This window comes from Protobothrops mucrosquamatus, unplaced genomic scaffold (genome assembly GCF_001527695.2).
Source record: "Protobothrops mucrosquamatus isolate PMUCROS unplaced genomic scaffold, P.Mucros_1.0 scaffold_6, whole genome shotgun sequence".
Lineage (NCBI taxonomy): Eukaryota > Metazoa > Chordata > Lepidosauria > Squamata > Viperidae > Protobothrops > Protobothrops mucrosquamatus.
The window spans coordinates 2336767-2350380 of NW_015386082.1; the positions used below are offsets into that span (position 1 = coordinate 2336767).

At 40.7% G+C, this 13614-nt stretch overlaps 1 protein-coding gene across 1 annotated transcript in view; it reads left to right on the forward strand.

The window, feature by feature from the left end:
* Positions 1–11136, forward strand: part of TRIM25 (tripartite motif containing 25) — a 24825-nt gene extending 13689 nt beyond the window's left edge. The window contains exons 6-10 of the mRNA XM_015815527.1: positions 2568–2645; positions 5980–6012; positions 6427–6453; positions 8355–8462; positions 10271–11136. Of these exons, the coding sequence (XP_015671013.1) occupies positions 2568–2645; positions 5980–6012; positions 6427–6453; positions 8355–8462; positions 10271–10806 (782 nt within the window). The 3' untranslated portion in view covers positions 10807–11136. The remainder of the gene's footprint in view (positions 1–2567; positions 2646–5979; positions 6013–6426; positions 6454–8354; positions 8463–10270) is intronic.
* The last annotated feature ends 2478 nt before the right edge of the window (positions 11137–13614 follow it).

Here is a 13614-nt window from a genome sequence, read left to right on the forward strand (position 1 = left end):
ACCCCAAAGCCACGAATGATCTCTCCCAGCGGCTTTACATAAATATTGAACAAAAGGGGGGAGAGGACCGACCCCTGAGGAACCCCACAGGTTAGGGGTCTAGGAGTCGACCTCTGTCCCCCTGCCAATACAGACTGCGTACGGTCGGTGAGGAAGGAGGAGAACCACCGCATAACGGTGCCTCCCACTCCTAACCCACGGTCATTTAGTGACCGTTCAAAGTTATAATGGCACTGAAAAAATCGTGACTCATGACCGCTTTTCACATCCCCATGATCATGTGATCAAAATTCGGATGCTTGCCAACTGGTTCATACTTAAAACCGTTGCCGCGTCCCAGAGTCATGTTGCTTCTTGTCCTGCCTTCAGGCGCTTTGGAGAATAGCTTGACTCCCTCTTCTTTGTGGCAGCCCCGGAGATATTGGAACACTGCTATCATGTCCCCCCTTCATTAAACTAGACATATCCAATTCAAATTTTTTTGTTATTTTTGACTTTTGTTGAAGCTTTAGTTCATTTTGAGCCTTAGCATTCCTCATTTCATCTTTGCAGGCTCGGGCTATTTGCCTTAGTTATGTGCCCCTCTTTCTACTTTTTATACTTGTCCTTTTTGTCTTTCAATTTATCAGAGAGTTCTTTATGCAGCCATGCTGGTTTCTTTTGAGAGCTTTATTTATTTTTCTTCTTCATTGGTATTGTGCTAGACTGGTCTTTCATAATCCCATTTTTCAAAATTTCCAAAGCTTCTTGAGTTGTTTTCCCCTTGAGGATTCTCATCCATGGAATCCTTCACAAGCTCTCTCTAAGTTTGTTGAAATTAGCTCTCTTAAAGTCCAAGACTCTAGTTTGACTGTGTTCTATTGCTTGTGGTTGCATAATGTTGAATTCCAATATTGCTTGATCCCTCCCCCCAAGGTTCCTGTGGTTTCAACACCTTCTATCATTTCGTGTCTGTTAGTGAGAATTAAGTCATGCTGACCACATGAACACAGAAATGTCTTAGGACAACGCTGGCTCCCTCGGCCAGGAAACAAATTAGCTCACTCCCTACAGTTGGAGACGACTGGACAGGGAAACCTTTACCTTTAAAGAGGTTATAGAGCAGCGGTTCTCAACCTATGGGTCGGGACCCCATTTGGGGTCGATCGACCATTTCACGGGGGTCGCCAAGCAAGGCTGTCCGCCATTTTTTCCCCCTTTTCCGGCGGGTGCCTTACCTCCCTTGGGCTGGGCCAGCTGGTGGTTGGCCTGCTCCGTCTCTGCCGCTTGCCAGCTACGCCTCGGCCGGCGCAGGGGGCGGAACCACACATGTGCGGCACTCCCAGGCAGGGAAAGTCCTTGACTTACGACCGGTTGGGTAGTCCTCGACTTAGGACCGGTTTAGTCCTCGACTTACGACCGGTTTAGTCCTCGACTTACGACCGGTTTAGTCTTCGACTTACAACTGGTTGGGGTCACGGCATTAAAAAGGTTGAGAACCACTGTTATAGAGGGAAAAGATCCTTAAAAGGGGAGAGATTCCCTGTCAGACACTTTCTGTAGATGTTCTGCATGCTTTTAAGTTCAGCTTATGGCAGTGGTGGCGAACCTATGGCACGGGTGCCAGAGGCGGCACTCAGAGCCCCCTCTGTGGGCACGCGCGTTGTTGCCCCAGTCCTAGGCCTTCAGCTGGGTTTTATAAAACCTTTTCATTTTAGGCCTCCGCCGCCATATGCAAAAAAAAAAAAGGTTCAATCAGTCAATTTCAACTTCTCGCGAGGAAAAAAAAGTTCTTGCAAAGTTGGGATTGATTGAACTTTTTAGTCCCACCCAGTCTGCCGTTACCACTGCAGCCATGCCCACCCAATTGGCCACGCCCACCCAACTGACCACGCCCACCCAATGTGCCACACCCACCCGGCACTCGACGATGCATAAGTGGATTTTGGGTTGCAGTTTGGGCACTCGGTCTCTAAAAGGTTCGCCATCACTGGCTTATGGTTACTCACTCGCACACGTACACTTGGTTGAGATCTTGTAAGCCCCCCTACCTTTCTATCTGTGTTTTCCAGACAGGAACTGCTAGGGCATACAAGACAAACCTGGTCAAGAGCAGAGAAATAATAAGGAACACAAGGATCACTTTCAAATGAGTGAAATGCTGAGGAATGTCAAGTTCTTCTTGAATTCACGAAGAACCAATGAATTTAAAGTGCGGGGAGAATTTTATTGGTTGCCATGTACATTTGCTCACTCTTATACTCAAAGTCATCCACATCCTTCTCAACTAAGCTGCCACAAACTAAGTAGAGGGGCAGAAGCCACCAAGTTCATATTCAGGGATGATTAAAATAATGGGTGGGCTCCAGGACCCCTTCTAACCCCTCAAATACCCTGGTTTGTTGACTCACAACTCCAGTAACTGCTGATGAGATTGACGGAATTACCTTGTGCTCAGCACACAGCCTCCTTCCTCTGCTTCCAGCAACATTTTTCTTTTGTTCCTTGTTTCCTTGTTATCTATCTCCTCAGAGGGATCCTTTTCACAAGATTCCTGGCTTTTGTCGTCTTTGCTTATGTGTCCTTAGGTAATGTTGGCATTTTTGTAGTACCATTGAAGATGCCCATGGTAGAAGAGGCATGCCCAGCAGCTGTAGGAAAAACTAGTGAGTATTTAGAGCAAATCAGAGTGATGGATATTCTTTGCACATGGTGGAGTTTTTGAGGCCAGAGCAGGCAGCAGGAGTTCCTGGAACAATTATCTTTCTGTCTGAAGGACGCTGTTCTTTAGTTTTGTCTTAAAGAAAGGAAGGACAGAAGGAAGCTTCCCTCATTGTGCCTGTTCTGACCCAGAGTTAAGTTGCTTTGTAAATCCAGGTCAGACAGATAAACTCAATAAGAATGATTCCAAAACTGATATTTTATTCAAAGATACTTGCAGTTATGGTTGTTGCTCTTGGATAACACATCTGTTCATCCTTATAGGTGAGAAATTAATACTTTCTCCATACCAACTTTTAGTGTGGAAATGAGATCATCTGGGTCCTGCGGTGACTCCATGCTAACTCAGACAAAGAACATTCCAAGCTGGCTCGTGTCCAGGAAATCCTGTGATGCCCTTTAGAAACTCCTCCCACTAACCTACTAACATGATATAGCTGACTAGCTAAAACTACATTACCCACAAGCCATCTCTTACGGAGACAGCACTTAACCCAATAAATGCCAAACATTCTTACATACAGATCTACATGCTCTAGTCGGGGTTACATAGGGTTACACGATCCAGAATAGTGCCATTAAATGTTGGAAGAGTTGGAAATTTATGGATCATTAAAACCATTGCTTGAGATAAAACAACAGCTAATGATGAGCAATGGGCATTTTGTTTATAACAATCCTCCCCTTTGATTCTTCCCTACAACCTTATGAATCAGTCTAGACTAAGAGCAACTCTCTCAAAGGCAGTCAAGCTGAGTTAGGACTTTTGACACACGTTTTATCACACAAGTTATTTACCCTTTGTTTACGTATACATCAATTAAGGTGGCCACTTAACCTATCCAAAGAAACCAAATTGAGGCTCAATGACATTTCAGTATTCCCTAATCACATACAATTATACTAGCATCCTATCCCAATAGCAGGGGGGAAAGCCAGGACTTCAAGGGCTTCCAAAAAGCCAGTAGAGTCAGGGCTGACTGTGTCTCATAGGGGAGCCTGTTCTGTAGGGCGGGCATTGCAACAGAGAGAGCACACTTCCTGGAGCCCGTCAGGTGACACTGCTTCATTGAACATGCCTGGAACCCGGTCACGCTACCAGATCTGGTGGAATGAGCATAAATCACATTAGGGAAAGGTGATCTTGCCAGTGAACTGGGCCCATGCCAGGTAGGGCTTTAAGAGTAGCAACCAGCACTTTGAATTGCACCCAGAAGACTGCAGTGCAGCTCGCAACATAGTGGTATCACACGGGTGGACCATGTAAATATTTGGTGGGGTTCTCTAGCTGCTTACACTATAAAAGCGCCTCTTCTAAGCATTATGGCATATACAGTAGGTGGTCCTCAACTTACCAACAGTTCATTTAGTGACCGTTCAAAGTTACAGTGGCATTGAAAAAATGTGACTTATGACCGTTTTTCACTGTTATGACCTTTGCAGCATCTCCACGGTCCTGTGATCAAAACTCAGTTGCTTGGCAACCGGTTCACATTTATGACCGTGGCTGTGTCCCAAGGTCACAGGATCCCCTTTTGCGACCTTCTGACAAGCAAAGTCAATGGGGAAACCCAGACTCACTTAATAACCGGGCTACTGACTTACCAGTTGCAGTGATTCACTTAACAGCTGTGGCAAGAAAGGTCGAAAAAATGGGGCAAAACTCTAAATGTCTCATTTAACAACAGAAATTTTGGGTGCAATTGTGGTCATAAATCGAGGACTGCCTGTAGTTAATTGAGAGTGTAAATGCGGACCTTGGACTGAGGTTGGATGGAATTGTTAAGATCATCAGAGAAAGGGCGGTAAGAAGTCTAAAGGTCAAAATTTTGAAGTGGAAAATGTGTGTATAATAATGTATGAAGGAAGAAAAATGCAAATAAGAAATAATGGGGCAACAAGGACAAATACTCTAAAGAATAAGGGGGGAAATGTAAATAATAGATTACTGTTAACGAAATTGCTGTTAAAATATATACTGTGTATATATGTGTGTTTTGTTTTGTTTTGTTTTGTTGGTTTAAATAATAAAATTTTTAAAAAATTTTTTTTTGAAGTTCTGTATGGATATGGGGGAAGAAAGTAGTGAATGGCATTGATGAAAAGTAAATTGAGCTATATTTCCTTCTTCTTATTCCATGTCTTAATTCATTTGGCTTACTATTTCTTATTTCTTTTCTGCAACTGGCATAATGCTGCCTACCTTGGGAAGAACAGTGTGGTGATTTTAACATTTCTGTCATGATGTGGTTTATACCTGAGTCCATATATTTGTTCGGCTTTCTTTTCAGCATTTTTTCAACACTAATATTTATACATACATTTCAATATCGTTCCTTCACATCTTGCTGTATGCAGACCTCTCCTGCTTTAGTTTCATCCCTGATCTGTTTATCACATTTATTTTTAATTTCATTCACTCTGGTAGAGGCTCTTTTCCAGTCCTTTTCATCTATTTCCAAAACACTTTGCTTACATCATGATGATTGAGCAAAGTGTTTTCCTCCCCCTCTTAATCTTATCTGTTCCTCTCTATTGCTGATTGTATTTTTGCAACTGTCCTTTATTTCTCTATTCTTCTACATATTTTGCAGCTAATGTTCCCTAATACAGGGGTCCCCAACCTATAGTCCGCGGCCCACTGCTGGGCTGTGGTCTGCTGGCCAATGCGAGCACGTGTGTGCACACACTCACTTCCATTCGTGCTAGAGCGCACAGACCCATTTGCACATGCACACAGGGCTAGCAGTGGCGCTGGCTAATGCCTGCGCACATGCACAAACAGGCCACCAGCACTGTGCGGATTGTGTGGCCCGTTTGCACATGCATGCAGGATTAGCAGCGGTGGCGGCTACTGCCTGTGCAAACTGGCTGCTAGCACCATGCGTGTCTGCGCAGCCCCATTTGTACCTGGCCTTGTCCACATGCGTGCGTTTGTGTGTGCGCGTATGCAAATTTCCCAGCTGCTCCTTTTCCCTCCGGGCCGCCAGCATAAAAAGTTAGGTGACCTCTGCCCTAATACACAATTTTTCTGACCTCATAGGTTTTTAAAACCTTTTTTTCCCTTCATATTTCCTGCTAACATCACTCTGCATTCTGTAATATATTTTAATTCATTTCATTGGTGGGATGCAGGTAACAATTGTGTTGGCTCGCAAGTCTGAAGATTACAGTAGAAATCCTAGCTTGCATAGAAAACTAAAAATGTACTTGGAATAAAACTGGATTCTGCTTGCACTTGTGCCAAAATTGATGGCATTCTTCTTCTTTTTTCCCAAGGGGACGGTGCATATGCCACTGGTGTAACTAACGGTAAACTAAACTGCTTTTTTCCCCAGAAAAGCTTTTTTTTCCTTGTTGCATAATCTCTTAGACTGACTTTTGACTTGATTCTGGCTTCTCTACTTTTCCAAAAGTCTTAAGCTTATCATTGGATCCATGCTTTCTTGTATCTATGCATTCCAAATACACGATTTGTTTATAGTTTTTGATCTTTTTTGTTTCAATAATCATGGTGAAATTTAAGTAAATTTATTGGTGTGGTGACGATAATTTCCACATCGCTAAAATAAATCATTGGGATAATCAAGTCAAACTGGTAACGTTTCTTAAAACTTCTATAAATCCTAATGAGAGCTAGCCACAGGATCTGTTTCTTGTCCATTCTGAGAGAGTTGTTCATCTTGTTCCCAAATAACTAACTAGGACATATCTTTTTCTTTTCAGAGCAGAGAAATCATCTTGGCAAACGCGGTAAGTTCAGTCTTTTAACCAATCGTGTGACTTTCCACTTGCCAATGAACTCCACTGATTAAAATTTGAGGAATAGCTGCCTCTGCTGAAATTTCAGGAAGTTCAACAGGGCATTTGTTGACATGGAATAGAAGTAATTGTGCTGTGGTCTGGCCATGAGAAAATTGTGTGTGTGGCTTTAACCCCCTATGCTGATACTTTTTCTTAGCACAATTAGATACCTTTGTTTGCTACCTCTGCACTTTCAGTTGTGTCTACCAATTTAATGTACTCCATACAAGTTTTACTCTTGAAATATTTGGGTCCTCGGCTTTCAGAAATGTTGTGCATCCCAAAACAGCATTCTAAATGTACAAGGGAGTAATGGTTACGTAGGTCTTCTTAAAATCACAAATATTCATTAGTGGCCTTGGCGTAAATCTCTCACCACCTGTTCTTTACAGATGTTAAGTTATTGGTTGGTTGAAAGGATCTCCCAGTTTCTTGAGAAAATGCTATATTTTTGTAATCGCTTTTCCCTCAATCTTTTTCATTCCACAGGGCAAGAGATATAGCAATAGCAATAGTACTTAGACTTATACACAGTCCTCTCTAAGCGGTTTACAGAGTCAGCATATTGCCCCGAATAATCTGGGTCTTCATTTTACCAACCTCGGAAAGATGGAATCTTGAGCCAGTCAGGATTGAACTGCTGGCTGTGGGCAGAGTCAGCCTGCAATACTTGTATTTTAACCACTGCGCCACCACAGTGCCTAGTGAGCACTAGTGAGATTAATGCTGAAATAGAATAGTAAATAATGCTAAATGGCTACTGCCAAGTTCCAGGGAGAATGTTAGAGCCAAGGAAACTAAGTTCACGGACTTAGTTGGATTGAGGTTAGATGGAATTGTTGAGATCATCAGAAAAAGAGTGGTAAGAAGGCTTTTAAAAAGCATTCTTGTTGGAAAAACAGATTAGTGGTGTTGTCATGAGCGATGGGCAAAAGTGACTCACTTCGGGCCATTGTGTATGTTTACTACTTTTTAGTAGGAAATTTTCATGCACTATAGTTCTGGCTTGTAATAATGATTGTTGCAGCCCTGCCTCTGTTTTCCTTTAAACAGGATTCTTCTAGGCTCTAGAAATCCATAATTTAAGAGTTAAGAGCTTTAGAAAGCTAGGGTCTTGTACATCTCACAGTACCAATGCTGTTCTCTACTGCCAGCTCTTGGAAATCTTGGATTGTCCGATGGTGAATGTAAAATCTCCTACCACAACTTTGTGGCCGTGGAGGCATGCAGAGCAAATGGAAGCAGAAGGAAGAAGAATTCCACTCCTGAAATGCTATGGACCACCAGATCTGAGTGTAGATTATATTCAGTGGCTGAATATAATCTACACTCAGTGGCTGAATATAATCTACACTCAGTCTACTTGAGTGTAGATTATATTCAGTGGCTGGTTCAGAATAACAATAGAAAAGAATATTTGTATTTTAGGATTAAACTGTGAGGTCCTTGCTGCTTGAATTGGAAACTATTCCACCAATTGACATGGCAGTGGGGGACAAAATGGAAGACAGGTTGTTCTGAACCATGTGGCCCTTGGTGCTCTTTGAGTGTGGTTGTTTTTTATTCTCTTAGATACAGATACAATAACTATGTCTGCTTCTGATTTGCTGAGGGTTCTACCCATCAGATTAAATCTCATGTAATCAAAACCAAATGTCAACCACATATGGAATGATGAACTAAAACTACATGTCAACAGCTAGTGCAAATTTTTGCCTGTCTTGTAGAGATGTATAAAACTTGGCAGTCTTTTCATTTCACTGCAATATATATATATATATATATATATATAAAATAACTTTTAATGAGTTTGTAAAGGTGTGACTTTTTATCTTGTTTGCTAACCATAGTGCAAAGTCCCAGAAGGAGAGATCAAAGCTCCAACAGAGCTGAGACAAAGAGTGAAACAACAATTCTTGATACTTTTTTAACAAAATCAAGAGAGGAGCTTCTGGAATGTAAGTAACTAGTGTGGTATAAATTTTGGAAATGAGGCAATATTAATAATTAAAAATCATGGGATATTAATCATTATGATTAACATTCATTCTGAGAAAACATTACTAAAACAAAACCATCCAGCATAAAATAGAGCATATAAAGTGATCGACATCTAGCTTCAATTAAGGTTAAAAGTCAAGTGGAAGATTAAGGCTTTCACTTTTTAAAGTTTGATCAGCTCAAAAAGTACCCCCCAAATTAGCACACCATTATAATCTCACCAGTCATGTTTCTGTAGAAAATATGTTTCTGATTTTTGGCCTATTTCTTTAAATAAAACAGTAAGGCTACAGTATGTTGAAAAAGAATAATTTGCAGAAGAAATAGTAATGTCCTTTCTTCTAATATTTATAAGGGTTCGTAGAATGTCAACTTATGTTGATGGCATTGACCTGAGCGATTGCTGCTGATTGGACTTCTAAAATGTCATTGCTTTGGGATTACAAGTAGTCCTTGATTTACAACATTTCATTTAGTAACCATTCAAAGTTACAATGGCACTAAAAAAAAGCGACTTATGACTGTTTTATCATGCTTATGTAGCACCCCTGTGGTCACGTGATCAAATTCTGATGCTAGGCAACTGACTCATATTTATGATGGTTGCAGTGTCCTGGGGTCACGTGATCACCTTTTGCAACCTTCTGACAAGCAAAGTCAATGGGAAAGCCAGATTCACTTAGCAACCATGTTGCTAACTTAACAACAGCAGTGATTCGCTTAACAACCTTGGCAAAAAACATCGTAAAATGGGGCAAAAATTCACTTAACAGCTTTTCACTTAGCAACCAAAATTTTGGGCTCAACTGTGGTCATAGATCAAGGACTGCTACCTTTATTGTGACTGGTTTTAGTGGATAGCTCCTCTTATGTATCCATAACTTATTAAGGTTTCAGAAATACACAGTAGAACGAAATGTTCTCAAGATCATTTCTTTTTATCTTGTTGATAAATGATCTGGAGCTACAAATGAACAGGAAAATGTTTCTGATGTCACTTAAGTTATTTAGGATGAATAAATAAAGCGATTGCAAAGGAGTCCAAAAGAATTTTACCATAATTTAATGGAAGTATTATATGGAGGAAGATTGATTATTTATTTATTAAATTTATGTGCCTTATTATAGTTAAGGGATGTTCCCTTCTTGTCATGCTACTGAACCTGGAAGGCTGCTTCGTATCCTGGCAACTGTACTGCAATGGATTTTGCAGTGGTATAAACAGAGCAACTGAATGATAACAGAATCTAGGCAGTTCCTTTGGTGGTGGCGTTTGGTGCCTTTTTGTTTGATTTCTTAGAGACATGGTATCTTGAGGGCTTCTTACAGGTATTTGATTAGCCTCTTGGAGGAATTCTGTGGTAATCGGCATAGACCTTGGATTCTTCTCTGTGCTATCACTGAGAAATGAGTTTCAGTCTGAAGCTGTGTAGATGGGAATATATCTGAAGCTCAGTGAAAGTAGAAAAGGGGGGATGAGGACCCTTGTTGAGCCTTTAAGAACATTTGGGAATGTCCTGTTCCAACATGTTGCTCTCAATATCTTGGTTGAAATGTCTTTTTTAGGATGGTGGCCCTTTTGCCTCAGTTGCACCTCTTTTCTAATTGGCTTTGGGGTTAGGGGAGGAGATGCATTTTAGAAAAAGGGAGCCTACTGCTTATTAGGAGACAAAACCGTAGAGCTAGCCTTTTCTTTCTTGCTGCCTTCTCTTTTCCAGGTTCCTTGCTGTTTTCTGATTTCTCTTTCAATTGTATTTATTCCTAGTTGCTACACAATTTACTCTGGATCTCCACACTGCTCATAAGAATATCATCTTATTGGAGAAAAAGACCAAGATGTCTGTCACGGAAACAGTGCAGGATTACGAACCGCACCCTCGGCGCTTTTTAAACTACTTCCAAGTGCTTTCCTTCCAGTGTTACAAGAAGGGAATCCATTACTGGGAAGTTGATTTGGAGAACAACAACTTCTGTGCTGTCGGCATCTGCTATGGGAGCATTCCAAGACGGGGGCCGAAAAGCCGCCTAGGACGCAATAATAGCTCCTGGTGCATCGAAAAGGTCAACAATAAGATCTCAGCTTGGCACAATGATAAAGACACATCTCTGCCCAGCAACAAAGCAACGAAGATTGGCGTCCTTCTAAATTATGATGGGGGTTTTGTCATTTTCTTTGGTGTCAGTGAGAAAAAAACCATCATGCTCTATAAATTCAAAGCAGAATTCACAGAAGCTGTCTATTCTGCATTCTGGGTATTTTCTAGTGGAACCACCATTTCACTCTGCCAGCTGAAGTCGTAATAAGCTGTGCACAGAATGGCCTCCTCCTGAAGACCTGCACCCACACGCTATGATGTTGCCTTTCTACAGGCTTTCCTGTGGAATGAAGTCTTGAATGAATATTTTGATTTTAAGCTCTGTTTGCTTTTTGGAAAATTCTGGGGTTATTCGATCAATATTTTAGTCCACTAACAGAGGTCCTTGGCAAACCCATTAGGAAACTTGCCTAGAGGGATCTTAGTGGACTGCACCCATCAGGTTTATTGTTTGCCTCATAACTCTGCAGTCTAATGGGAAGGTACTTCCTTCATTTTGTCTCATGCTCTACTATAGAATAAGAAATGCAGAAAATAAAACCCCTGGATTTTCAGTGACCTAGTTGTTAACTTCTGCACAGGTTGCACTGTTCACAGCTTTCATCCGCTTCTTTTTGTGGTGGGCACTCCTTGTTTCTCACGGGGTGAATATTTCAGGGGTGTTCTCTTACTTGCCTAGAATTTGCTGCCACATTTGGCTGTATGAACGGCAAGCTCTTAAGGGTCTTGTTTTTCAGATGACTGAAAACAAGGCTGTGCTGGGAGACAATGAATCTTTTTCATCCCTTTATCAAGCGCCATGGAAAGAAGGGAGAGTGGTACTTTGGTAGTGCTGCTTGGAGGAAAAGTGAAAATAAAAAGGCAGCATTTTCATTTCTGGAGCTCCTTTTAAGGTCATGTTCCATGGATTTCTTTCCCTCCCTACTTTTCAGATGCTCTGAAGATGTAGGAAAGGCCATTTTGTGCCATCTGATAAATCCTTTGCTCAGCTTAGGTCCTCAGAATTATATGTACTTAAGCTAGAGCTGTTTCTCAGTAGGTGTCCAATAGCTTTAGACTGTGTTCTGCATGCAAGTTAGGCCGTGAATATCCTTGGCCATGGTTACCAAAAAGAAGTGGTTTAAAAGAATCAGCTGCTTAACCAACCAACTCATATTGAACATTGTTCTTTGATTATGCTTGACTAAGAGAATGAGGTTCCTGTTCCTTGAAGGGCTACGTACCTTCACAATGATGTTCTAAATTCTAGACATATCTAGAAGATTAGGTATAACATCTGCACCTAGTCTTGTAGGCTTTGTTCTGTTTGTCAGTTTGAGGTAATTAGATTACTCTAATTTCCTGCATGCTGTTCTCTGAGCATAGCCTTTGATCGCATTTGGCTGTGGAACCAAGTGTTGAAGATCATTTAAAAGACTTCCATTAAGTGTGAAAACCCATTCAGGGTGCCATTAATTTCTGTCTGCAAGCTTCCCAGCCAGCATTTCAACTTCAGTATGTCTTCTGCTTTCTTTTTAAAAAATGAACAGTAGACTGGGAAGATCCACAGAAATTGGAAGCGAATGGTTTAGGAAACCCAGTTGTAGACTTCTGATAGTTTTCATCCTGGGGCAGGAGAGGCACCTAATGGCACATGGTTGTGAGAATCGCACATCTGAGCCATTGAATACTTTGCTACGCTTCCTCATTCATTAGAGGTGTTCTAATTGGCATTAGAAGAATCCATAACCCAAATGTAGTGGCTTATGGAGCTGTCAGCTTTCAGAAATACCTCTGCTAAGAAGTGGAAGGAAATATCCATATGATAGAAGTAAATAAATAAACTACAGTTTTTGCCAAATCTAAATTTCTGCAAATCTAGAACATAATTTGAGATAAAAGGGCAGTCCGACTGTAGCATTCTGGTTCAGTTGTAGGGTTATGAACAAGTAAAGGACCCAGTCTCAGGATACCACAGGAGAACTTGCTTACTAAGTATGTCTTTTATGTGATAATATTATTTGACTTTGAGATATGTTTTAAGAGTCAAATAACAGAGGCATTAGGCAAGAGTTGCTCTGAAAGTTACTGAAGTGGAATGGACCACTACAAAAAATAAAATGAGCATTATCCATTCCTTAAGGGGGAAAAGGCTAATTAGTTTACTGCAAAGTATGAAGTAAAAATAGGAACAGAAAAATTCCACAAAGGAAAGACAACCATCTATCTATATTGAGATCATGGCTGCATGAAGATGAGAAAAATTGGCATGAGACCCTGTAGTTTCTTCTGCAATGTAACACGTATTTTGAAGTGGAGGGGTACTAGGATTGTCCCTCTATTATGAGGCTTGCATAGTTGCATGTTTCTCTTCGGCTTTTGCTTTATTCTTGAGAGCATATGCTCCCATAGGAAGTATCAATGAAGCATTCTTTCAACAAATCATCACTTAGATTTAGACATGTATCTGTAATTTCTTTAAAAACCCACAAATCCTAAGGCAGTGTGTATCCAGCCTCTTGTAATCCAAATAGCATGTGGATAGCATTCACTATGGTGTCTTTGCTGGTATCTAAATGCCTTTAGGTTGTGGTTACACTAGGTGACTAATTAATATTGAAGTCTTAATGATTATATTGGAACCACCTAATGATTTTGAATTATCTCTGGGATTCTTTTAAGAATCTCTTTACATAGTTTATTTAGTAATTAAATACTTTAAAATGTTTATCCAGGCACAATATTGTTCTTTGGCTAAAAGTTGTTTCTTAGCCTTTGTTTCTTATATTACAAACCAGGCTTCTTTCAGATCAGCCCCAAATAATGTTTTATCTCATGGCAAGTGAGCTATTGGTATAATGTCAGTGGGTAGGATCGAAGCATACTATTTTCCCCTGGTTTTAACAAAAGACAACCAAATCTCATGCTTTCGCTTTGAAATTTTGTGTTGTTGGTTCTGTATCTCCAATGGTCATATTTGTATTATTAACTCTTGTTATGATCTAGCCTGTGGCTTAATATTTTTTTGCTCAGC